This window comes from Mirounga angustirostris, unplaced genomic scaffold, assembly GCF_029215605.1.
Source record: "Mirounga angustirostris isolate CCGP_5_RB_7025 unplaced genomic scaffold, mMirAng1.0.hap1 SCAF_17, whole genome shotgun sequence".
In the NCBI taxonomy this organism is placed as follows: Eukaryota; Metazoa; Chordata; class Mammalia; order Carnivora; family Phocidae; genus Mirounga; species Mirounga angustirostris.
In genome coordinates this window covers 44,255,347-44,281,816 of record NW_026991725.1, presented here as the reverse complement: position 1 = coordinate 44,281,816, position 26,470 = coordinate 44,255,347, and the positions used below count along the sequence as shown (strand labels likewise).

The 26,470-nt window shown below is 58.0% G+C and overlaps 2 protein-coding genes across 2 annotated transcripts; one reads left to right on the top strand and one right to left on the bottom strand.

The window, feature by feature from the left end:
• Nucleotides 1–3,057, bottom strand: LOC135362938 (testis-expressed protein 19.2-like). Its single transcript, XM_064582343.1, has one exon. It carries the CDS (start codon nt 1,670–1,672, stop codon nt 590–592), a length of 1,083 nt encoding a protein of 360 aa, XP_064438413.1. The 5' UTR covers nt 1,673–3,057; the 3' UTR covers nt 1–589.
• Nucleotides 3,058–13,393: 10,336 nt separating this feature from the next.
• On the top strand, nt 13,394–16,293 carry LOC123842553 (testis-expressed protein 19.2). Its single transcript, XM_064582344.1, has 2 exons — nt 13,394–13,664; nt 14,421–16,293. The coding sequence occupies exon 2, from the start codon at nt 14,659–14,661 to the stop codon at nt 15,739–15,741; it is 1,083 nt and encodes a 360-aa protein (XP_064438414.1). The 5' UTR covers nt 13,394–13,664; nt 14,421–14,658; the 3' UTR covers nt 15,742–16,293.
• The last annotated feature ends 10,177 nt before the right edge of the window (nt 16,294–26,470 follow it).

The following is a 26,470-nucleotide window of genomic DNA, read 5'->3' as shown; positions in this document are numbered from 1 at the left end:
GATGACTCACCCAGGGCCTGGATGCAAAACTCTTCTGACTTTATTCAGTTAAAAAACAACACACAAAGAAACGGGCACTAAACGGTCAAACTGCATAAAATGGCCAACATATGAAACGAGGGTCTCTCCCCGTGCAGACCAGGGTCCCCACTGCGGCTGACAGGGTCCCCCGGGGCCCCAGAGACCAGCCAGGCACAGGCAAGCACACAGCCCCGCTGCCCCCACCTCCGCGTGCTCCTGGGACACGGGCCCCACTGGACACATCCCTGCGTGTGGCCAGGGCAGGGCTGGTGCACAGACGCGTGTGCCGCACCCCACTTGCCGAGCTGCGCGGCAGCCATTCACCAACCGCGCCCCAGAGGGCGTCACGTTCCTGGCTCCGCGACATTTGACGGAGGAGAAATTCTCTCCCGCTTACAGGCCTTGGGCCCCTTCCACGGAGGCAGTGACGCGTCCCCTTCCTCAGTCCCTAGGCAGCTCCCCATTCTCCCTCCCCAGGCACTAGTCCCCCGTTCTTTGCCAGTCGCGCCCCTGGCTGTTGTGGGGAGGGGGCGGCCGGGACAACGGTGGCCACCTGGGCCTCAGTCCCTCAGTTCTGGGGCCCTGGCCTGAAGGGCTGGAAACAGGGCAGCTCCCCCAGGGCCGAGGCTCCCATGGCAGCCGGGCCCTCCCCAGGCCCCCGGGGCCCACTGGGCCCGTGGCTCCAGGTCTCAGTGGTGCTGGGATCCCGCCCCTGGGAGGACGAGGACTGTGGCCTGGCTGCGGAGGCCCCCTCCCCTGCCTCCCTTTTGGCCCAGGGTGAGTAGGAGAGGATGGTGAACCCCCTCTTAAGCAGGGCTGAGTCCGCAGGGACCAGCTCTTCGGTCTGCCCTGGAGGACAGGGCTCCAGAATGCTCAGCTTCCACTTGTGCAGGTCCTGCTCCTGGGGCGCGTCCTGTAGTCTCACCACCCACAGCTCGTCGGGCTCCAGCAGCAGTTTCCAGCCCCGGCCCGGGGTCCTCAGGGTCCATCCTACTGTCATCTTCCGGAGGTAGATGGCATCGTAGCAACCCACCATGGAGACGACCTCCAGGTCCCTTAACCAGGCCTCGGCCTCGGCAGGGTCCACGGCCCGGGTGGTGCCCAGCTCCAGCACCATGGGCTCCCCCGGGGGCAGGTCCACTTTGAGAAACCCCTGCCACGGAGGAGGGAGACTCGGCCAGTGCGAGCAGGTGGGGGGCCCGTCGAGCCTCCAGGGCAGGCTCTGGGTCCAGTCGGCGTCCTCGGGACCCAGGCCCAAGGGTGCCGCGTTGTGAGGCTCCAGCTCGGTGGGCACAAAGTGGTGGTCCAGGCCCACCTCCTCAGACCCCGCGGGGGCTGACGCCGGGGTGCCTGGCCCCCAGTCCACAGTGCCCCCCTGTGCGGGGTGACCTTGGCCCTGCCCCCAGCCGAACCCCAGCCCCGGGGGCCCCCCCTGCTCAGGCCCCGCCTCGGCGTGCTCCGTCGGCTCGGGGTCCCAGTCCTCATCTTCCCAGTCTTCCAAGCCCAGCAAGTCTCTGAGTTCCAGAAAGGCAGCCTTGAAGCAAGCGAAGCAAACCGCCAGCTGGTCGCCATGCTGAAGCTGATACATCCAGGATGCATGGAGGTAGGACATGCCCTCGCCCCCATAGCGCACGCTGACCGGGGGGCACATGGCCACGCGGCCTGCCTCCTACCGGGGTGGGCAGCGAGAGTGGGCCGGGCTGGGGGCTCGGGGTCTGGCCCGGGGGCGGGGGCGGGGCAGGGAGGGCGGGGGAGAGGAAGAGAGGGGGCTCCCGGCCGGGTATCTGGGGTGGGGTGGAGGAGCTGGGTCCCAAGTCACCAGGGATCCGCAGGGGTCGGGAAGGTCAGACTTCCGGAGGATTCTTCAGCTTGTGCGACGGCTCCGTTCTCTGGGAAGACGCAGCGGACAAGCAAGTGAGGTCGGTCACCCGTCACCGGGAGGAGCAGGGGCAGGGGCGGGGGGCTGAGACCTGGCCCCTTCAGCCCTGCCCCCAGGCCTGTGGGGCACACGCGCCCTCCCCACCCAACCCCCCCGACCCCCACCCCCAGACCCCGACAGCCAGTCAGCCTCGCGCGGCAGAACCTGAGAGAACCTGAGGGATCCCGACGGGACCTGAGGGAACCTGGTGGGACCTGAGGAAACCTGACGGGACCTGAGGGAACCTGACGGGACCTGAGGGAACCTGACAGGACCTGAGGAAACCGGATGCGACCTGAGGGAACCCGACAGGATCTGAGGAAACCTGATGGGACCTGACAGGATCTGAGGAAACCTGACGGGACCTGAGGGAACCTGACGGGACCTGAGGGAACCGGATGCGACCTGAGGGAACCCGACAGGATCTGAGGAAACCGGATGCGACCTGAGGGAACCCGACAGGATCTGAGGAAACCTGACGGGACCTGAGGGAACCTGACGGGACCTGAGGGAACCAGATGCGACCTGAGGGAACCCGACAGGATCTGAGGAAACCGGATGCGACCTGAGGGAACCCGACAGGATCTGAGGAAACCGGATGCGACCTGAGGGAACCCGACAGGATCTGAGGAAACCTGATGGGACCTGACAGGACCTGAGGAAACCTGACGGGACCTGAGGGAACCGGATGCGACCTGATGAGGGAAGCTGAGGGAAGCCTGTCGAGTCAACCCCCCCACCCGGCCCGAGGCCAGGCTGGACCACCTGGGCGCTTCAGCCTCTCAGCCCAGCCCACCCCACCAGCCTGTGTCCCCCAGACCCGCCCCTCAGCCCGAGGGGTTCTCACCCGGCCTGGCACCTCCCTCCTGTGGGCGCCCCTCAGAAAGGAGGGGAAGCGGCCCACCTGGCAATATAAAGGGCCCTTTCCCATGGTGCTCTGGGCTCATCTGCATATCTCCCATGAGCCTCAGCCCACCAGGAAATGAAACTGCTGAGTCACCACCTCCCTCCCAGGAGAGCCCTGTGGGGCCCCCCCAGGGAGGCAGGCTGTCCCCCTCTGCCCCCCCAGCACCATCATGCCTTCCCAGGTGTTGCTCCGCCCCCGCCCGCAGAACTGTTCTCCCTGTTCTTTCCATCCGCGGGTTTCTGAAACGGTGCAGGCGGCCGCGTCTCTGACGGTCCTTGTCCCTTCGTGGGTGCCCTGCCTGGTCACGGGTCCTGTCCTGTGGCTGAGAGTGGGCTCCTTCTTGTTTTCTTTTGATTAAAGCTTCTTTAGGAATTCGGGAAACTGATCAAGCCTCAGTTACTTACATTTTAAACACATTTCCCCCTTTTGTGGCTTATCTCACTTTGTTTAGACTCCATAGATATGGTCTAATGTGTCAGTCTCTTCTTTGAGAAAGGATCTTTTTGGTCTTTATACAGAACATCTTTAGTTCCCCAAGACCAGAATGTCAGTTTCTTATATTTTTCACCTTATTCTTTCACTGTTTTGCTTGTTTCCTTTGCTTCATGATTTTTTATTTAAAAATAAGTTGCTTTTGTAAAAAAAATAATAACACAAGAGGAGAGATAGATGGCTTTTTAAATAATTTACTAAAGTAATCAGGTCATTTGGCCCTTCCTTCCAAACTTCCAACCAGTGCATCCAACTGCATGTGGCACATCTCCCCCAGCACATCTGGTGAGTGTCCCCAGATGAACAAGTCTGCAGCTGGGCCTGGACTGGGCAGCGCCTGCAGGAGACACAACCTGCTTCTGTCATTAGCTGACAGCAAAGTTCCTTGGATCAGTTTCTCAAATTTTGCTGCGATTCAAATTGTCTCAGGCATTTGAAAAGTCCTGGTGTCCATGTCACTCTATGTGGTACCCTGAGGTGACCCCCAGTCAGTCATCCCCTCCCTGTGACTGAAGGTGGAAACTGTGACTTATTTCTTACCAATAGAAGTAGCAAAGTTGATGGATGTCACCCCTTGATTACATTATATATACATAATTATTGCTTTTATAGTACATACTTTCTTTTTCTTTTCTTTTCTTTTTCTTTATTTATCTGACAGAGAGGACACAGCGAGAGAGGGAACACAAGCAGGGGGAGTGGGAGAGGGAGAAGCAGCCTCCCCGCCGAGCAGGGAGCCCGATGTGGGACTCGATCCCAGGACCCAGATCATGACCTGAGCTAAAGGCAGACGCCTAATGACTGAGCCACCCAGGCGCCCTATAGTACATATTTTCATGATTACATTATGTTTTATACACACAGTATTACATATTGATATGTCTTTATACATATATACATCATGTATATGTGCGCAGACCTACACACACACATACACGTATACAAACTCCAAGCCGACTTACTCTTGCTTTCCCTTCTGGCTCTGAAGAAGGAAACAACCAGGCTGCGTACACTGGGGGGAGACTGGAGCCTTTGGTCGGTGACTGGGAGGGGCGGGTGGCTGCCTCCGGAGAGTGGAGTAAGGGGACGTTCCATGACCTGCAGGGGTGCAGTATCCCCCTTTCTGGCTCTTCCCAGGGCTGGGGCACTAATGAACAATAGTGGCCCTTCTGGTGAATTCTTGCTTGTCTGCTAAACCAACAAGCCATCAGCTTCCAGGCATCGCTTCTGCTTTGCCTGTATCACAATGTGCGATTCTTTTGTTTTTCTAGCTCCCCTTCTGACCGATGACCAGAGCATAAGACTGATCCTGACTCAGGTCTCTATTTACAGAGAAGAAACTCAGGGCACAAAACAAAATAATCTCGGGACACATTTTTCCATTTCCCTTCTCAGTACCGGGATCATCAGGCCTCTCCTCCACCAGGGACGTCTTTGTAGCAGAGCCCATGCCTCTGCCCCTTACCTGCACCCCTGCTCCCCCCTCCAGCAGATGAGCTGTGCTGAGGACTAGGGGGCTGTGCCTGCAAGCGTTGCCCTGTGCCCCCACTGTGAGGTCTGGCAGAGCTGATATCTGAATCCTGGCAGGTCTGAACTACCACCCATGTGCCCAGGTTCCCCTCAGTTACCTTCCCCTGAGTCAAGGGGCCTCTCTCAGTCATGAGTTCTCGAGGACTTGGCTGTTCGAGATGACATCCTGGGTGTGGGTGTGGGTGGGCTGCCCATCCCTGCTGGCCTGGCTGTGAGGAGAGTGTATCACACTGGGAAGAGGGAAGACCCTCAGACCCCAGGAGGGGCAGCCTCCCCTCCCCCTCCTCCGCTCCGATCCATACGGGTCCACAGTCCCATGACCCAGAGGGCAGAGCCAGCACCATCTGCTTCTTCATTTTCCATTGATCTGTCCACTCGTCTGTACTAACGGGGCACCCCTGGGGCACCGAAGGCTCCACAAGGAGCAAGGGCAGCGTGCTCACTGCCCTCATAGGGTTCACAGACAGAAGTTGAGCAAATGGAACAAATGGCCAGCTCGGGCTGGACGACAGTGACAAGATTCTGGGGTCAGCTGCATACACTGGCGGTTGGCAGGGCTTCCAACAAGAATTCCAACATGGCCGTCCAAGGCAGGGTGAATGGCGATTTGTTCTCTGGGTGTCATGGAGACGTGGGCATGGGCTTCCCAACCTCCACTCACCCTTCCGAATGCTTGGGTGAGCCATGGGAGGAATAATCTAAAACTTAGAACAACTCGGGGTGGCCTCAGTCCTCAGGTCCCTTCACAAACAAAAGGTGGTGGCCCAGGGGCGGAGAGAGTGATAAATGTGATGTGTGAGTCCAACAGAAGAGAATGCATCATTCATTACAGGAAGATCGAAACCCGATCCTAGGAGAGATCACCAAGAGACACGGGGATTTACAGGAATAAGCTTAATATTGCAAAACAGGATGTCCTTTTTGGAATGATATGAAGGAGTGGAAACTGGGAAGGAGCATCAGTACCTGATGGGGATTTCATTAGGATGTGGCCACCCCATGTAATATTGTGTACCCGTAAAAAACAAATTTTCAAAGAAGACCCAGTGTAAAACCATCAGCCTCTGTTAAGTGAAAAGAAAAAAAGCAGGTTATAAGTTTGTATACACAGTATTGCTTTGATTTTGTGAAAGAAAAAAGTCTGTGGCCACGTATGCAAGTGTTGGGTGTGATAGGCGCAATTGGGCTCCTGTCCTGTGTATACATGTCAGGTGCATGTCACGTGCATGTCTGTGCCCTTTGTAGACGTGCTGGGTGTCACGTGTCTGTGAGCATATAAAGAATGACTGAAGAGGAATGCAGCAACATCAGCTGTGATCTAGGGTGGTAGTATTATGAGTTCCTGAATTTTCTTTATAGATTTCTATGTTTGCTTAATTCTCTAGAATAAGTATGTGCTATGACCTTCAGAAGCCCCTGGAAGCCCCTGGAAGTGCTTCACGGGTAGTGGTGGGGTCTAAATCAGCCCTTCTCGGTTGGGGTCCTGAGCTGAGCTCTCCCCACAGACCACCTCCCCCAGCTTCTCTCCGGCACCTGCCCGTCATTCCACTCCCTTGGAATGTGGACCCGCCAGGGCAGGCCTGGGTCCCACCCTCCACCCTTCCAGACCCCAGCCGGGTAAGTGGACAGGACAGTAGGGGGAATGTGTCCCCGCCACAGCAGGGCTGGGACATCCTCCCCCTGGTCTTCTACTGCCCAAAACCCTTGGGGGGATGACTCTGGAGCCCTTGGAATCTCCCTCAAGTTCTTTTATGTCAAACCTCGTGAGTGTCCGAAGCTCCCCCGCAGCCAAGGCCGCCACGTCCCCTCAGACCCCACGTGGCCAGGCAGAGGCCCATCAGCCATGCTGTGGTTCCTCACAGGCAGAGGTGGCTGCGGGCCCGGCTACAGCAGCCGTGAGAAGAGCCAGATTCAGAGCAAACATCCCTCCAAGGAGGGAGCATCATGTCTTCCCTGAGTCCCCACATGACCACCTCCTTGTGGGGTGTCTGCCAGCCCTGCCCAGGCCTGGTCACACTCTGCCTGGGAGGCACCCTTAGACATGGCTGCCTCCATCCCAGGGGGTGCATTGCAAACAAGGTGTCTTCAGAACCCCGAACCTCCCTGGCAGAAACACGATCATCCCGTATGAGCTTCCGGTGGCCTCCGGACAAATAACCAGAGACTTGGTGGCTTAAAGCAACACAGATTTATTCTCTCATGGTCCTGGACGTTCGAAGTCTATGGGTCTGCAGGCCGGTTCTTTCTTACCCTTTTCCAGCTCCTGGAGGGCACGTGCAGCCCCTCCCCTGCCTCCAGGCCAGCAGCACAGAATCCTCTCTCCTCTATTCTGTCCTCACAGCTTCTCTCTCTGACTCTGATCCCCTGCCTCCCTCTCATAAGGACCCTTGAGACGCCATGAGGCCCACTTGAATGCAAGCTAACCACCCCCCAAGACCCCTCACTTAATCTCATGTGCAAAGTCTCTCCAGCCTTGTCGGGGACATGGGCACAGGTTACGGCATTAGGACGTAGGCATGTTTGGGGACATCATCCAGGGGACTACCTACCCATCCTGTGCTCCTGATGGTTCCTGCCCAGCCCTGGAATTCCCAGAAAAAGCCTTTTTTCTCACTACACATGAGAAGTGCCTTGGCTTTGAGACTCCAGCTTCGCGTGTGGGTTTCAGGCCCTCAGCTCTGCCAAGCTGTGCTTGCTGCCCCTAACACCAAGGCCTAGCAAGACCCCCCATGCCTATCTGACGGAGGTGGGAAATGGAACAAGGAATATGGGGTGGGGGAAACACCTTCTCAAAATTTCAAAACTCTATTCTGTAACGCTGCGCAGAAGCCGACAGAACAGACAAACGCTAAGGGGCTGCTCTGGCTTCAACCCAGCCTGCTCAGGCCCCATGCCAATGGAGGCCTCTCAAAACTCTCCAAACCAGGGCTGGATCTGGCCTTCCCAGGCTTTTTGAATTTCTGGATATACAGATAAATAAAATTGGGGGGACAATAGGGGTTACTAACAGCTTACTTTTCCAACCAAGGCATTTTTCATAAAGACGTTCTTCACACTAGAGGTAAAAAGTCCATACTTCCCGACAAAAGGATTTTATTTTATCTTTTTTTTTAAGATTTTATTTGTTTGAGAGAGAGAGATAGAGCACAAGGGGGGGGGGGGGTGGGAGGGGCAAAGGCAGAGGGAGAAGCAGACTCCCCGCCGAGCAGAGAGCCCGATGCGGGGCTTGATCCCAGGACCCTGAAATCATGACCTGAGCCGAAGGCAGACGCTTAATGACTGAGCCACCAGGCGCCCCTGACAAAAGGATTTTAAATGGAATAAATTTCACTTCATGAAAAGCTCTCTCCTACTTTTCCTATTAGGCTTCAGAGCAAGGGGACTTCTGGCCTGGAGTCACCATGAGGGCTTCCAAATAACTATGACTAAAATGGTAAAGAAATGGAAGAGAATAACTTGCATGTGAATTAGAAAGAATCGTAAACACTGAGATGGACAGTCTTGAGTGGCCAAACCCGTGACCTGAGATTCAGAGCGTACTGGAAGGGTGTGATACAGGTTGGACACAGTGAAGACTGAATGGGTGAAACGGAAGATCGTCAGTAACAAATCAAAGCACAAAGAGAAAGAAGGAAACACCAGGACGGAGTTTGAGGACATGTGGGCACACTCAGGATGGAGTCCCGCGATGGGGGCTCTGTCCCTGGGCAGAGCGCTGGCGGGTGGGAGCCCGAGGATGGGAGACTGGCTGCCCGTTGTCCACCCTGGCCTGCTCTGGACGCAGGAAGGCAAGTCCAGAATGATGGTCCATCCCCAAGGGCAGTGGAGGCCAGAGCACATTTGTGGAAGGAAGCCATCATCCGGATGGCAGGACCCTTGCTCGGGGCAAGGCCATTTCCCCTCCCGGCTGGGAGTCCAGGGCTACCAAGTGGTACCCACCCTCCTAACAACCCACCACCCCCAAGGGGCTGTGGCCTCTGGAAGGAACCCACTGGAGCCAGCTCCTTTCTACTGAACCCTGTGTGCCACTGAATTTAGCAAAGCAGTCAGAAATGAGTCCTTTGAAAAAATGCTCAGTATGTGTAGAGCAAATCTTTAAAGTCACATTTAATGAGAAATGTGAGATTTTCTGATTAATAATTCTCAGAGTGAATCGCAGGCATGCAGAGTTACTTCTGCACAGAGCACAGTAGGTTTTAGGGGTGGGGCCCCCACTACCCCCTGGGCAGCAGCAACCCCTGCATTCCTGTTTCCTGCAGGAGCCCTGGCCCCTGCCCCCCCACCCCGGCTCTGGACGAAGCAGTGAGCCCCTCTCTGTGGACACCCAGGTCCTCTCGGGTCCAGGCCGAGGTCACCATGCAGAAGAGGAAGGTTCTCCTGGCCACCGTGTGGAAAAGGAAGGTTCTCCGTGTCCTCCACCTACCAGGGGCTGTCCCTGGCCACCGGTATCTTCAGGCCTTTCCCTACATCCCTCTCCCCATCCTTGGCCCCTGTCGCCTACACTCAGGACCGCCCAGGCCCTTCCCCACTGTCTGCAGAGTGTGTCCAGCATGCACACTGGATGTGCACCTGTCCTTCCCTCGTGGTGCAAATGGAGAGAGGGCCATGGGCTGTGTGGCCAGCAGCTCTGCAGGATGTCCTGACCAGGAGATGGGGGACCAAGTCTGCTCCTAGGAGGGCAAGGAGCCGATTGGCTTTTTTAAGGGTTGAGTGCCTCATTCGTGAGTCTCTCATGGGGGCTTAAATCCCATCCCTCTCCAGGAATACCCTCAGGAAGCCACAGCATGTGGGAGAAACAGTCCAGTAGTGTGGTCACTGGCTGTGATACACCCGTCCCCCATTTGAGGCTTCATGTCCTTCCTGGGCCAGTGTCTTGTCCCTCCCCACATGGCAAGGAACAGCACCCCATCAACCCAATCTCAGGGCTGACGTGACGTCTCTGTGTTGAGTCACACAAAGGTGGCGACCATGGGGATCTCGGGAGAGGGACGTGGACATGGCTTTCCTCCCTGGAATGGCAGCCCTGTGCCTACAGCACATTTCCTCCCCTGAAAACTGGGCAGTTAGATTCCCACCTCACAGGCTGCAGGGACACCTGTGGTCACCCCCCCAGAGGGAGGGGGCGAGGCTGGGGAGAAGCTTCAAAGTGCACACCATGGCTTTATTTGGACCTTCGCCAATGAGAAGCCACAGCAAAGGCAGGCCCTTTGGGGAGTACAAGCTCGTCTGAGTCCGAAATGGGTCTCGGGGCAGTTCTCTGCTCAATGCTGCTCCTCGGTGACTCATCCTAAAGCCATCTTCTGGAGCAGCTAAGACAGGTCCGGCTAAGAGCAAACGTTTCCTTTCTCTCTCGGTCTCCCATTTTCATGCCCCACACAACAGCTCTCTTCAACATCGGGGTTAGGAAAGCGTTCCCACCCACAAGGGTGCAGAGTGGCTTCTCTCCACAAACAGCCACGTCCCTAGGGGGCCCCAAGAATACCTGGGAAGACATGAATGAACTAAGCCGAACCAGTCCCAGCAAGCTGACCGTCAGTGCACGCTGGCTGTGGGACGCAGCGGCCGAGGACAGGATGAAGAGCTAAGCCAATTGGTTTCCAGTGGGTTCTTGCTCCCCCTGGATGAGGCACCAGGCCCACTCCTCTGGCTCCCGCACACCCTCTCCTCCACTGGGATGGCAGCACCGACGCCCTGGGAGGCCACCCCGGGAATCCCACAACCCGAGCTCCCGCGGAGATGCGGCCTATCCACAAGAGCATTTAATTGTGTGTTACTTCGTCTGGTAACACACAAAACCTCCGGCCCTGGATGGGACTCCGGCCGGCAGACCTGGTCTGGAAGGACTGGCGTTTCTCCCCACCATGTCAGGGCCCTACCGCAATGCCACCGTCCAGTGTAGCTGGACACTGGAGCCCATGTGGGCCCTTCCCACCAGGACTTACAGGTGAACAATGGGTGCGGGAAGGGAGGATGGGTGACAGTAAGACTCTCTGCAGTGAATCTGTGCAAGAGATGTATGAAACTATTCCTCTCCTTTTTTTGTTGCCTGTGAGGAGGAACAAAAGAGAAAGCCGGTAAAAACTCCTGCATCCGCAAGGAGCTGAGGGCTGAACTTCTCTTGCGATAGAAGAGCAACCATGTAAATGTTTGTTTAAACTCCAAGTATTTGGACTCCAACAGAATGTGCAGCCCTCCTTTCTCAGTCGTGATGACTACAACAGTTTTCAAGAAGGTTTTCTTTGGTGAATCACCTGATTATTTAAACACGCTTTTCTTTTTTATTAGGGCTTGACTCCAACTGGGTCACCTGCCCACAGATCCAAGCATGCGTGGGCATGTAAGCTTTTTGGGTCAGGTGGTTTCTCTGAGCACAACTGGCCATGCTCCGGTCAGATTCCAAGACACGCTGGCGGAGCCTGTGCCCGGGAAAGGCCCCAGCCCCAGGTTGGCTCTGAACCCATCTAGGGGATGTAGAGTCTGTGCCCGGGAGCACAGCAGGTCAGTTACACTTTGATGGCCATCCCAAGGACGGAGGTCATCAAGCCAGCCAAGAAGCGGGAATGCATCCACCCCACAAACATCTCTGGAATGTTCTCTAAGCCTCAGGAGCTGCACAGGCCTCGAGGACGAGACAAAGACAAGCACTAGCAAGCTCAAAGGCACACCAGGGACTTTGGCCTTTTTCCCCTCGAGAGTCTCAGCCCTTGGGGCAGTGGGGGCCCTTAAGCTTGACCAGCATGGTCATCCTGGTCCTCTTCTAGTCTGACAAGACTTGGCCACACTCACTTTTTTGGGTTTCTCCCCCTTCACCCTTTCCTGTTGCAAGAGCTCACATGTCCTGGGCCAGTGGAGATGGGGCCTTGGAATGAGGACAGGTCTGGGGCCAGGTTCTGGTCCCTGCTGGCCTCCAGGTCATGACTTTGGCCCTGTAAGGGCCTTGAGGCCGGTTTAATCACATACTTTCCAGTTTGTGGCAGGTCACAGTAAGGTGTCTTCGTCACAGGGTGGTTGGGTGAACCATAGCTATTTGGGGACCATGCAGAGCCTGGCTTGAGTATCACTTAGGCTAAGACCAGGGGAGGGTGGAGGATTAATGGCCCAACATCTGTGAAAACGTCTAAGCTCACCCAGGTGTCTAGGCACTGGTTCTGGAATTGTACAGCATATTGAAAACATCTGGAGAATTTAAGACACTGACTGATGCCTGGATCCCATGTGAGAATTCTGATGCAACTGATATGGGCAAATGGTGGTTTTCTGTTGATTCGTAACAAATGACCAAATTTAGGCTTAAAACAACACACATTTATTTTCTAGTTTCCATGGATTAGGAGTTGGAATATGCCTTGGCTAGGCCCCTTGCTCAGGGTCTCACGCAGCTGCAGCCGAAGTGTTGGATGGACTGTGCTCTCAGCTGCCAGAATTCTCTTCCTTGTGGTTTTGGGCCTGAGGGCCTGGCTGTCAGCTGGATGCACTTTCAGGTCCCAGAGGCTGATCAGTTTCCCGCACAGTTCACGGCATGGCTGTTTCCCTCTTCAAGGCCAGAGCTGGCTTGGGGTCTTATGTACATTCATGGTAATGTCATTGCAGGAGGGACACCTCTTTGCCACAAACTGTGACTTCAGGCAGTAGCATTGACCCCCGTACCACTCCTTGGTTCGAAGCAAGTCCCAGGCTCCACCTCCAATCACAGGGAGGGCATGACCACTGGGGGTCACCTCAGCTGTGTCTACCACATGCTGTGACATGAGCAGTGGGACTCTTAAAATTCCCAAGAAAATTTTAACGTGCAGCAAAATTTGAGAACCACTGATGCAAGGACCTTTGCCTTCATCTGTTCCAGACTAGCTGTGTCTCCTGCAGGCTCTGCTCAGTCCAGCTCACCAATTAGGACAAATGTACCACTGGTGCAGATGCTGATAGTGGGGAGGCTACGCATGTGAGGGGCAAGTGTAAATGGGAACTCTGTACCTGCTGCTTAATTTTGCTCTGTACCCAAAACGCTCTAAAAATAGTCTATGTTCAAAAAAGAGTTCAAATAAAGAGTTATTTTGAAGTGAAAAGAGGCCCAAAAGGGGGAAATGTGTTTAAAATGTAAATAACTGGGGCGCCTGGGTGGCTCAGTCGTTGGGCATCTGCCTTCGGCTCAGGTCATGATCCCAGGGTCCTGGGATCGAGTCCCGCATCGGGCTCCCTGCTCCGCGGGAAGCCTGCTTCTCCCTCTCCCACTCCCCCTGCTTGTGTTCCTGCTCTCGCTATCTCTCTCTCAAATAAATAAATAAAATCTTTAAAAATCTAAAAAAAAAAATAAATAAATAAAATAAAATAAAATGTAAGTAACTGAGGCTTGATCAGTTTCCCGAATTCCTAAAGAAGCTTTAATCAAAAGAAAACAAGAAGGAGCCCACTCTCAGCCACAGGACAGGACCCGTGACCAGGCAGGGCACCCACGAAGGGACAAGGACCGTCAGAGACGCGGCCGCCTGCACCGTTTCAGAAACCCGCGGATGGAAAGAACAGGGAGAACAGTTCTGCGGGCGGGGGCGGAGCAACACCTGGGAAGGCATGATGGTGCTGGGGGGGCAGAGGGGGACAGCCTGCCTCCCTGGGGGGGCCCCACAGGGCTCTCCTGGGAGGGAGGTGGTGACTCAGCAGTTTCATTTCCTGGTGGGCTGAGGCTCATGGGAGATATGCAGATGAGCCCAGAGCACCATGGGAAAGGGCCCTTTATATTGCCAGGTGGGCCGCTTCCCCTCCTTTCTGAGGGGCGCCCACAGGAGGGAGGTGCCAGGCCGGGTGAGAACCCCTCGGGCTGAGGGGCGGGTCTGGGGGACACAGGCTGGTGGGGTGGGCTGGGCTGAGAGGCTGAAGCGCCCAGGTGGTCCAGCCTGGCCTCGGGCCGGGTGGGGGGGTTGACTCGACAGGCTTCCCTCAGCTTCCCTCATCAGGTCGCATCCGGTTCCCTCAGGTCCCGTCAGGTTTCCTCAGGTCCTGTCAGGTCCCATCAGGTTTCCTCAGATCCTGTCGGGTTCCCTCAGGTCGCATCCGGTTTCCTCAGATCCTGTCGGGTTCCCTCAGGTCGCATCCGGTTTCCTCAGATCCTGTCGGGTTCCCTCAGGTCGCATCCGGTTCCCTCAGGTCCCGTCAGGTTCCCTCAGGTCCCGTCAGGTTTCCTCAGATCCTGTCAGGTCCCATCAGGTTTCCTCAGATCCTGTCGGGTTCCCTCAGGTCGCATCCGGTTTCCTCAGGTCCTGTCAGGTTCCCTCAGGTCCCGTCAGGTTCCCTCAGGTCCCGTCAGGTTTCCTCAGGTCCCACCAGGTTCCCTCAGGTCCCGTCGGGATCCCTCAGGTTCTCTCAGGTTCTGCCGCGCGAGGCTGACTGGCTGTCGGGGTCTGGGGGTGGGGGTCGGGGGGGTTGGGTGGGGAGGGCGCGTGTGCCCCACAGGCCTGGGGGCAGGGCTGAAGGGGCCAGGTCTCAGCCCCCCGCCCCTGCCCCTGCTCCTCCCGGTGACGGGTGACCGACCTCACTTGCTTGTCCGCTGCGTCTTCCCAGAGAACGGAGCCGTCGCACAAGCTGAAGAATCCTCCGGAAGTCTGACCTTCCCGACCCCTGCGGATCCCTGGTGACTTGGGACCCAGCTCCTCCACCCCACCCCAGATACCCGGCCGGGAGCCCCCTCTCTTCCTCTCCCCCGCCCTCCCTGCCCCGCCCCCGCCCCCGGGCCAGACCCCGAGCCCCCAGCCCGGCCCACTCTCGCTGCCCACCCCGGTAGGAGGCAGGCCGCGTGGCCATGTGCCCCCCGGTCAGCGTGCGCTATGGGGGCGAGGGCATGTCCTACCTCCATGCATCCTGGATGTATCAGCTTCAGCATGGCGACCAGCTGGCGGTTTGCTTCGCTTGCTTCAAGGCTGCCTTTCTGGAACTCAGAGACTTGCTGGGCTTGGAAGACTGGGAAGATGAGGACTGGGACCCCGAGCCGACGGAGCACGCCGAGGCGGGGCCTGAGCAGGGGGGGCCCCCGGGGCTGGGGTTCGGCTGGGGGCAGGGCCAAGGTCACCCCGCACAGGGGGGCACTGTGGACTGGGGGCCAGGCACCCCGGCGTCAGCCCCCGCGGGGTCTGAGGAGGTGGGCCTGGACCACCACTTTGTGCCCACCGAGCTGGAGCCTCACAACGCGGCACCCTTGGGCCTGGGTCCCGAGGACGCCGACTGGACCCAGAGCCTGCCCTGGAGGCTCGACGGGCCCCCCACCTGCTCGCACTGGCCGAGTCTCCCTCCTCCGTGGCAGGGGTTTCTCAAAGTGGACCTGCCCCCGGGGGAGCCCATGGTGCTGGAGCTGGGCACCACCCGGGCCGTGGACCCTGCCGAGGCCGAGGCCTGGTTAAGGGACCTGGAGGTCGTCTCCATGGTGGGTTGCTACGATGCCATCTACCTCCGGAAGATGACAGTAGGATGGACCCTGAGGACCCCGGGCCGGGGCTGGAAACTGCTGCTGGAGCCCGACGAGCTGTGGGTGGTGAGACTACAGGACGCGCCCCAGGAGCAGGACCTGCACAAGTGGAAGCTGAGCATTCTGGAGCCCTGTCCTCCAGGGCAGACCGAAGAGCTGGTCCCTGCGGACTCAGCCCTGCTTAAGAGGGGGTTCACCATCCTCTCCTACTCACCCTGGGCCAAAAGGGAGGCAGGGGAGGGGGCCTCCGCAGCCAGGCCACAGTCCTCGTCCTCCCAGGGGCGGGATCCCAGCACCACTGAGACCTGGAGCCACGGGCCCAGTGGGCCCCGGGGGCCTGGGGAGGGCCCGGCTGCCATGGGAGCCTCGGCCCTGGGGGAGCTGCCCTGTTTCCAGCCCTTCAGGCCAGGGCCCCAGAACTGAGGGACTGAGGCCCAGGTGGCCACCGTTGTCCCGGCCGCCCCCTCCCCACAACAGCCAGGGGCGCGACTGGCAAAGAACGGGGGACTAGTGCCTGGGGAGGGAGAATGGGGAGCTGCCTAGGGACTGAGGAAGGGGACGCGTCACTGCCTCCGTGGAAGGGGCCCAAGGCCTGTAAGCGGGAGAGAATTTCTCCTCCGTCAAATGTCGCGGAGCCAGGAACGTGACGCCCTCTGGGGCGCGGTTGGTGAATGGCTGCCGCGCAGCTCGGCAAGTGGGGTGCGGCACACGCGTCTGTGCACCAGCCCTGCCCTGGCCACACGCAGGGATGTGTCCAGTGGGGCCCGTGTCCCAGGAGCACGCGGAGGTGGGGGCAGCGGGGCTGTGTGCTTGCCTGTGCCTGGCTGGTCTCTGGGGCCCCGGGGGACCCTGTCAGCCGCAGTGGGGACCCTGGTCTGCACGGGGAGAGACCCTCGTTTCATATGTTGGCCATTTTATGCAGTTTGACCGTTTAGTGCCCGTTTCTTTGTGTGTTGTTTTTTAACTGAATAAAGTCAGAAGAGTTTTGCATCCAGGCCCTGGGTGAGTCATCTGTCAGTTCGTCCTTGTTGGTGGCCTTGTCTTCTCCCTCTCCGGGACAGGTCAATCCTGGCAACAGCAGCTTCTCCAGTCACAGGTGAAGTCTATAGCTTCCATGTTAGCGACAATGGGACACACCAGGGTGACCTGTCTGGGCCTTCCTACTGTAACTCCTGGGAAGGATCAGAATTGGGCTAGAGAAGGTGTCCCAGGAAGGTTGGAAGCAATGCCAGGCAGTGTGTAACCCCCTTCCCCGGCCCCAGCCAGACACCCCAGTAACCCCATAAATATCCAGTTGAAATCCCAGGCGTGGTTTATGGGGCTCGGAACCTAACATACACAACACTCACATTCACATAACTCACACCAAATGTCTGATGTGACAGAGGCACACATCACACAGCCCTTTGGTGTATAGAATGTCAGTAAATTGTGCCACGGACATTTCACATTGTGTTAAATGTCCAGCACCCTTCTGTGGTTGGTGCTGGAAACCATCAGTCACTAAACATTTATTGAGCACCTACTGTGCACCACGCCGTGTCCAGGCATCAGGATATACCAACATACAAAACAGATGGAGAGTTCCAAGGGGTGGATCTTCCACTCCACGGAGGGAGACAGATGGTAAAAGATGTGGTTGCAGATGGAGAAGGTAGTGAATGAGGAGAGTCAGGTGTGCCAAAGGAGGTGGGGTCTCGTGAAAGTACAGTGTCCAGGAGACCAGAGGCAACTTCCCATCATGTTCAGCCTACTTTCCTTGTCTTATTTGCTTTGCCCACCTACTGAGGTCCATGACCTGTTGGTGGCTCCCGTCTTTCCAAAGGGCCAGGAGGCTGCAGTGTGGAAGTGTCCAGCTGGGTCTCAGCAGGGCTGTGTGAGACCAGAGCCCACCAGACACTGTATCAGAGCCGGGGTCATAATGCACTTAGAGGCTGCCCTTCTAGAAACAACTTCTGAAATTGTTTGCTTATTTCAAAAGAATGCATATTCATTGTCCACAATTTAGAAAACAGATAGGCAATGAGAGGAAAATTAACATCATCGGTAACCCAATCCTCAGAGAGATTGCTGTCACTATTTGGCATGGATTGTTGTCGTCTTTTTTCTGTGGGCAGTTAGAACTTTTTGTTTAAAAATCTCTTCTACAGTGTAGTGTCTGTGTGTTAGTGTTGAGTAGGAAGAAGAGCTGCAGGTCAGGCAGGAAAGGGGGAGCCTAGCACTGACATCCCCCGTGGCCAGCACTGTCCTCAGCCCTTCTGAGATGGGGTCTAGGTGAGGTGGGCCCTATCACACATCTCCCCTGGGGAGGCCCAGAGCCTGGCGGAGGCCCAGTGTCCCCTCTTTTCCCTCACGGCCAGGTCATTCCCCCTGAATCCAGAGTCCATGGCTTCCCCAGAGGCCTCAGGAGTGTGTGCAGGAAATGGTCCCTGAGCAGGAAAGGGGCGAATGCCTGCTGGGGCCCCAAAGCCCCTCCCCTGAAAGGGCCTGGGGTCTCGATACCATGTGCATGTCCTTGCATTGTAGCTGAACACGTCTGCAGACAACCTGACACCATTTAAAGTTGGGTTTCCAGGCAGCTGGGGGCCACGGCAAGGACAGAGGCTGCCCGGTGGAGGCAGCAGAGACCCCCCCTCCCCCGGGGGAAGCGTCTTGACAGCCGGGAGCAGCCACGGGCAGGCTGTGGCAGGGGTGGTGTCAGCTGGGGACGGGCCTGAGCCGGGAGGTCGGACCTTCGGAAACGCTGCTCCCCAGTCAGTGACCAGACGGGGTCTGCGGGCAGCAGGGCGCCCCGCACGCGTGTCGGTCCGGGGGAGCCCGGGTCCGGCCCCACAGCCACACGGCCCGCCCGGGCTGGCCGAGCGCCGTGACTCACAGAATCCTCTGTGCAGCCGACGGGGCTGTTGCCCTCGACTGCGGCAACACCGGCTTTCTGCTTTCAGGCGCTAAGTAACCGCGGCCGCGTAACTGAAAATGTCCTTTCTCGCCTCCTGCCTGCCGGGCTGCTGGTTTCAGACCACCTTCGTCCCGAGTTCTTGCTGAGTCATGCCCGCCTCGGCGTGGGGGGTGGGGCGGCTGTGGGTGCACCCCCTTCTCTCAGGGGGTGCACTGGAATACTCCATGCGGTGGAGGCGGGCAGGGGGCGGAGGGCCGAGTAGGTTTGTGAGAGGAGGAGGAAGACCAGTGTGTGGTGGGGCAAGTGTGGGGGCAGAAACCTCAGGGTGGTCACCCCGGGAAGACGCAGGCTGTTACTTCCCCCAAGCCCAGTGTGTCCTGGTGGTGTTGGCAGGGTCCCCGACCCCCACTGGGCCCACAGCACTCGTTTCAGCTGGTTCCTGTGCGAGCTCTTTCCAGAGACCCTTGAAGTCTGGGCACCTTTGGAGTTGGGGTTGCAGGCTCCTGTGCTGGAAGGTTCCGGAAGACAGGGCAGCTCCACACAGCTGGCTCACAGTCCCTCTGCTCTCCCCTCTTGGGTGGATTCTGTGGGTAGATTCGCACTTCCAGGCCTCTGTGTCCCCCACCACAGCCTGCAGAAGCCGTGACTTGCAGTGGGGCTCCCCAGGGCCCCCTCAGGTCACAGACCACCTGGCCCTCCCCACCAGGCCACCACAGCTGGGCATTTGGGGCTCATGCTTCCAGGCTGCATGGATTTGAGGGAGGGTCCCCATTCTAAAGGACTGAGCAGGGCTGATCTGGACAAGCCTCCTCCTCTGCCCGCCCCCCCGAGGAATGGAGGGGCAGCCTGTGGGTGTAGGGACGTTAGCCACGGACCCCTTTGCTTAAATGCACCCAACATAAAAGACCCTTCTGGTCCATCTTCTTCTTTTCTCCCATCATCCAACGAAAGTGGCATCTCCTTAAAAACACATATTGGATGAAGCTGAGGAGGGGAAGTACCAAGGATTATGATTCTGGGTGAATCAGGGGTGCCCGGCTGGCTCAGTCAGAAGAGCGCATGACTCTTGATCTCAGGGTCATGAGTTCAAGTCCCGCGTTGGGTGTAGGGATTACTCAAATAAACGAATCAATAAAAACTTAAAAAAAAATTCCGGAGTGGCCTTGCACTGGCCTCCCCCCGCAGCCGGCAACGGGCCTCCAGGAAACTGGCTCATCACCGACTGTCTTCTGTGCTCAACGAATAACATTCTTTTTGGTTAAAGAGAGCTTTACTTCAGTTTACTTGCTTATGTTGAAGTAGGAGCAAGACCAGGCTGTACAGAGGGCGCAGCTGGGAGGCTCAGGCCCTCGGCACAGGCCGGGGCTACACCCACTCAGCGCCCCCAGTGAGGGCCCCGGGAGCAGGCCGCCAGCCTCCCTGCTGCCGGAGGGAAGGCTGCCAAACCCATGTGGGTGGCCCTCAGGTCAATGCCACTGCCCTCATGGCCTCGTGGGGGTGCCGTCAGAGGGCACCGCCGGGCACACAAACGCAGCACAGCCTCCCCTTCTCGGCCCCCCTGACCCAGTCCAGAACCCAGCTTCTGTGGGCGGGCTCCTGGGGTCCTGTCGCAGGGTGGGCTCTGCTGGGCCACCAGGAGGATGCACAGCAACGAGCGAGAACCGCACACACACACGGAGGAGGCGGCGGGGGCGGTGACAGCTCTCTGGGCGTTAGGATCCTCCTCACTTGTCCCTGTCCCTGCCATGCTCCGTGCGTTTTGTTTAAAGATCTGCAAATGGATAAAACTAGGCATATAAACGCAGGCCTGAATCAAACCCATAAATGTTTGGGTAGTGAAAATAAGACTGTGGAAACTTGCACCCGACCTGCCCCCATGTGGCCTGGGGATCCCAGACAGCACAGATTTCCAGGCCCAGGACGCGGCTGATTGACTGTGTGCCAATGGCGCCCCCTGGTGGTCGTTTCAGGCTGGGTGGACTCCCCAAACCACATTCTGCAAAGGAGTGCCCGCCACACTCAGTCCCAGTCTCCCACTGGCTGCAGGAAGAGCCAGCACCAGCAGCCCGTCCTCAGAAACTTCCTGGGCACACTCAGCTCTGCAATCTGCTCTGGCCTCCATTTTCTGATCTGTGAAGTCAGGTCATTTTACGTGGGGTCCTGACAGCTCTCGGGGTCCAGGGTGCTCTCTGGCAGAGACTCGGGTAGCGGGCGGCTGAGGTGGGACAGAAAGGACGTCCCACCAACCCAGCTCTGCTTCCCGCTGCAACCCCGGAGACCCGCTGTGGGCATGCACTTGTGAGCGCGTGAGCACCTGGGAGTGTGGCAAGGGTGTGGTGTGGGTGTGAGTGTGCGCACGTTTGCATGTACGAGCATGGGTGTGCAGTGTCTGAGTGTGTGCACGTCCTCTGGGCCCCTCGGAGGAGGTGCCGTGGTTTCTGGGTCCCATCCCTCTCAGGCCACGTCTGGAGAATTGAAGTAAACAGAAATCGGCGACTAATAACCACAGGACTGTGGGTGGGGAAGGCCTGACCCCAAAGACAGGGCCACAGAGTTAGAGGGCTGAGACCCGATGTTGGCAAAAGTCACCTTTGGGGGTGGATGACACAGAACATTGGCCCTTTCTGCTTGTCTGTTTTCCATGGCTTCTGAAATGAACTTGAACTACGAAGGCAACCGGACAGCCATAAGGTTCTCAAGCTGTCCACGGTCCAGGCTGGGCAGAGCTGCAGAGAAGCATGGAGAACAGCCAAGGAGACTGGTGCAACCTTCCCTTGCAGACAGAAAACCCAGGCCAGGCTGCCAGGCACCAGGGCCGACATGGACCCCACCCCTGCGCTGTCCTCATGGACGTTGACCGGGTCTACCTTTGCTTGCTCCATTTCACCTGTGATGACTGGGACTTTGTCCAGTAAACGGCACGTGGCTGACAGTGTGGACTCCTGCAGCACCCCCCTTGTGTCCCTGTGCGCAGGTGACACTGCCTGGGACTCCAAGTAGCCCCGAGCTGGTCTTCATCACAAAGCTCCAGGGATGGTCACGCTCGTCCAGCGCTCGCCGGGAGGACAGCCGTGTACCTACAAAGGCGTGTTCATCCCCAAGACAGGGTGAGGCCAGTGCTCCCCGTCAAGGGTCTCAGGCCTCAAATAGCCAGGCTGCCAGGCCCAGGGCCCTGACAGCTGGGTCCCAACCCCAGTGAAATCCCCTGAGAACTGGACACAGGGTGCCATGTCAGCGTCCAGGGCCCTGCATCCCCTGACAAAGGTCACCCTTGTCTGCAGAACCTCATGTGCAGGCAGTTCAGGCCTGACGTCGACTGTCTCAAGCTCTGGGCATCCCGTCCTGAAAACCATGCTCTCGGTCCTGGCCCACTGGAGAGACGCCCCGAGAAGTGGGCAGGGCTCATGTCGCCACGAAAGGATTTGACTCCGGGTCATTCTGGCACAGCTTAAAACACCAACTCCTTAACATCCGAGGCTTTTTTTTTTTTTTTTTAAGATTTTATTTATTTATTCATGAGAGAGAGAGAGAGAGAGAGGCAGAGGCAGAGGGAGAAGCAGGCTCCCCACGGAGCAGGGAGCCCGATGCGGGACTTGATCCCAGGACCCTGGGATCATGACCTGAGCTGAAGGCAGACGCTTAACCGACTGAGCCACCCAGGCGTCCCACATCCAAGGCTTTTGAAAATGACAGGTAGCATGGGAAAGTGACATGCTGTCCTGTGGCTGGGGTCGGGCCTGCCGGTGGAGGAGGCGACATTCCGCTTGGCAGATGCCCCATTCAGGCCCTTGCTTAAAGCCATGCCCTACGTTCCCGTTCGGAAAGCCCGACTCTAGAAGTGTGATTCTCAGGACATTTGGGAGATCCTCGTCCTCGCAGTAACAGATTGAGAGGTCTGTGAGGCCTTTGCGCCATGGTGTGGGGAACAGGACAGAGCGGCCTGGGAGATGTTAGCTCGGTTCTAACGGTTTCATAATCAGGAAAACTTGTAAGAGAAATGCTATTAATGTCAAATCTAAGCTACGTGCAAATCCGTAAAGCAAACTCGGTTTTCCCCGTGCAGGAAGACGGGGACGGCCAGGCCTGTGGGGGGACGGAGGTCATGAAGTCACTCGCTAATTGAAACCAGCCATTTCCACACGCCAGCCCGGGCCCAGGACCTTGCTTCCACGTGGCTGTAGGAAAGACACGGAAGAGGCCGGGGGTTGAAAGAGGGTGAGATGTGGCTTCACGGAGGCCCTGCCACTCAGTATTTGCGTTCACGCTGGAACTTTTCCGGAATAAAAGCTGTTTTGGACATCAGCCTCTCTGAAGCCTCTGCCTTACCCCGGCGGCCACGGTTGCAGGGAGCTGCTCGGCGTCACCTGGCACCTCCCCGGTGGGCCCGGAGGACCTAGGTCGGGATCCCACGGACACTGGAGGGCACGTGGCTGTGACCCCAGCCAGAGCTGGGCGTGAGGGCACAGGGATCACCCTTAGCACCACTCAGAGCTGGCGCTGAAGATGGGAGAGTGGACCATGCTGAAGGTCAAAGTCGAGCGCAGCTGCACACTCAGCCGGACGGGCTTTCCCTAGGTGCACAGTGCCGGGGCCTTCGATGCACTCACCGCGCTGTACCAGCATCAGCTCCGACCGTGGGGCCTTTCATCCTCCAAAGGAAACCCTGTAGCCTCAATGTCGCTCCCTTCCCCGCCCCCAGCCCCCTCAACCACGAGTCTCTTTCTCTGTGGATTTGCCTGTTCTGGGCATTTCGTGTCAATGAACCCACCTGTGTGGCCTTCGTGGCCTTGGTTCACGCAGCACAAGGTCACGCGCCTCATCCACACGGAAGCCGATGTTGGCGCTTCACTCCTGTTTGGGGCCGAAGGACAGTCCATCGTACGGATGACCACGTTGTTTATCCACTCGTCGGCTGGTAGACATTTAGGTTTCTGCACCTTTTGGTGGAATAATGAACGATGCCGCTATGAACGTTCTCGTACAAGTTTTTGTTTGGGTGAATCCGGGGTGGGACTGCTGGATCCCACACGTGGTGCTTCTGTGTCTAACCTTTGCAGGAACCGCACCCTGCGTGCCCAAGGTGGCCTTTGCTCAACACACATTCCCTCAGGTGCCCGAGGTTCCCCTGGAGCCGGGAGAAGGGCACGCGGGGGGCGGGGGCCGAGGAGGAGTCCAGGGCCAGAGAGGCCGCGGGCGCCGGCGGGACGGACCAGCCAAGGCCGAGCATTCGGGCGTCTGGCTTAGAGAGATGGAAGGGTGCGGGGGAGCCGGGCCACGGATCAGGACCTGGCGCAGGTGACAGATGCCGTCCACGTCGGCTTTCACACGCATACTTCAGAACAGTGGATGCTATTTCACAGCTGGTTTTCTTCGCTGAGCGGGATCTCGATGAGTGCAACGGGCCACTGTGTAGACGGTCGTCCCCGAACCTTCCCGTCCCTGGTGCGGGTGGCTGCTCTGGGTCTCCCAGGCGCTCTGCCGATGGCGCAGGGAGGAGAAGCCATCGAGGTTCAGGGGGGAGGTTTGCTTGGTGCCCTGCCCGTTTTACTATCAGCTGCTTCCCTCTAACTCAAGGCTGGGTTTCTGAATATAAGGAAGACAACTTCCATTTATTTCACCGTAAGTTGACCGATCTGGTATATATTTTTTGAAGAATAAAACTGTTGGTTTGCTAACCGACAATGAGCTTTAGGAAGGTGAACCAGATGTGGGCTCGGGCGCAGTGGGGCGGAGAGCAGCACCAAGTGGCAAGGTGGTGGCCAGGGCGGCAAGGGCCGGCCCCAGGGATCTCATGAGCCGTTTGTGGAGGGGGCTGAGGGGACCTCTCCCTGACTGGCCAGTAGGTGGGGGCCGGCCCCTCCAGCTCCCGGTCCCTGGTGGGAGGCCTCGGGCCTTAGGCTCTCGTACCTTCTTCATCCTTCCAATCCCAGGGCCGCAGAAGTAAACTGGAAACCCGGACGCCAGTCCCCACAGTGGGACAGGACGGTATGAGGAAACACGAGATCAGAAGTCAGCTCTAAGGAAAGAAAAACGATATAAACGTCCTTTGGGAATCACACGCCAGTGCCGAGCCGCTGCGTGTCTGGGGGGGCCCAGGAGCTCCGGTCGCCGGCGAGCCCTTGAAGTTGGCCCTCCGCCTCCGTCTCCAGGCGTCCGCAGCTGCCTGCAGAGCTGGTCGAACCGCTGGAAATGGAAATCTCCCACATTTCTGTGGCTGCCAGGTGCGCACGGCCTGGGCAGGTGGGAGATGGGGTCACTCACACCGCTGTCTAGCTCGCACGTGTCCTACCCACGCAGGCTGGGCGCCTCCGTGTCCCCTCCGCTGGGGCTCATTTTAAAAACAAAAGTCATTCTGACAGCCTGTCACCACCACAGTGCGCCCCGTGGCAGAGGCGGTCAGCTGCCCCACTCCGGCTTTTGTCCTGGAAAATAAGGAACCCGCGTGTCTGTCAGGGCTGACTCGTGTGACGAAGGTGGGAAATAGGCCCAAGGCCCATCACGGCCCAGCCCCATTCGGCCCACGAGAGAGGGTGCGCCCCACCTTCGCCGGCCACTCCGGGAGAGCTGGCTCCAGAAAGTCGGTTCTCCACGCGGGACTCACCGGCTGCCTTTGTCAACGATGGGCTGCGAGTGGACAAGGACATATTTTTCTTTGATTTTCTTTGCATAAAGAAGGTCTGAAAGGATCCCGAAGAACACCATAGAAGAACATGACCGCATTCCTTGTCACTCCCTGCCTGTGTAGACGGCTTAATCGCTGGTCCAAACCCCATTCTGAAAAGAATAAAAGTCTCCCCTACGGTCCCTAAAGTAACCTAAGCAGGTGGCCCACGGCCCCTGAGGCCCCAGAGTCCCTGTAGGATGGGCTGTGTCCCCCCGTCCTGGGGCGACAGTCAGGAGGGATGGGTGAGTCTGGGCCTGGTGTGAAGCAGGGGGACCGGGAGAAGTTGGGGGTCCTGGGGGAAGGCAAAGAGGTCCTTTCCTGAGGGGGTTTTGTTAACCTTAAAAATAAAATAGCCAGTTATTTTACCAGCAAAATGAGTTTATTCAGAACATTAGAGGAAGTGCAATTCTGTCCACGCAACGGGGAGCCATGGGCAAGTCTGAAGAGAAAGGGAAGGTCCGCTTGATCACTGTTTAGGAGGAAACTGGGAAGGGTCCTTCCCTCACTGGAGAAGGGCTGACTGCAGGTGTGGTCAGCGCGTGGCTGCTGGGGGAGGGGCGGTGGTCAGCGCGTGGCTGCTGGGGCGGGGAGGGATGCTCCTCCTTCCCCTTAAAAGTGGGGGGGAATTTCTGTGTGAGAATGTCCTCCTTCCTCCAGCTGGTTGGGTGGCCACAGTGAGGGTCTGTCCTGCGTGTGAGCATCTTCTCCACAGCTTCCCCGCTCCGTGGCCAATGAGGGAGCTTCACCAGCTCTCCGGGCCTCACCTGGCTGCGGGCAGTGGCAGTGGTCACTGTCACCAGACAGGTGGGCCGTTGAGAGTCCGAGGTGAGGCTCGTGCCCAAAGTTGTTCAGGCAAAGATGACACGAAAGAAGGAAAAAGAAACGGACAAGGTTCCGTTGGTGCATTAGGAGCACAAAGCGTCCGTCTAGATCTGCTGGCTGGAAGGAGACAGCATGCTCCCCGGCAGATGCCCTACAGACAGGTGACAGGGCCCTGGCAGAAGTGAGGGGGCCTTGCAGCCCAGGCAGGTGAGCCCAAGTGTGGGTTCCCCATGGCAGCCGCGGGGGCCACAGGGGAGATGGCGCCGTCGCCCGATGGAGGGGTCTCTCAGTCAGCCTGAGTCCCTGTGACTGTGACCATGTGGAGCGAGGTCCCCCTGCAGAGGCTGTGACTATGGCCCCCCTTCTCTGAGCAGAGCCCCCAGCCCCCCTTCTCTAAGCAGAGCCCCCGGCCCCCCTTCTCTGAGCAGAGCCCCCGGCCCCCCCGGTTTGGCTGTGGGATGAACACAGAGCCCCACTGCAGCCATCACAGGGAGGCACTGCTGCTGCCAGGATCCTGCCACTTCCTGTTTATGTGTGCCTTCACGTGCACACGTTTTTCCAAGGCAGAGCATGGCGGAAGCCAGCAGAGGCTCACCAGGGCGTTCGTCCTCTGGCAATGTGGGTCTGGTCAGTGCAAGCTGGCCCCCAGCCCCAACACTGCCAAGCCTGAGACTCAGACCTGCCAACGAGGGGCCACGTGCAAAATGGTCTCCCCTCCCCAGATGGCAGCCACCCGAAGGCCTGCCTGGATGGGCAGGGGCCTCCTCCGA

Bases quoted from the DNA above. Each gene is read 5' to 3' on its own strand.
- LOC135362938 (XM_064582343.1), bottom strand. From the start codon at position 1,672: ATGTGCCCCCCGGTCAGCGTGCGCTATGGGGGCGAGGGCATGTCCTAC.
- LOC123842553 (XM_064582344.1), top strand. From the start codon at position 14,659: ATGTGCCCCCCGGTCAGCGTGCGCTATGGGGGCGAGGGCATGTCCTAC.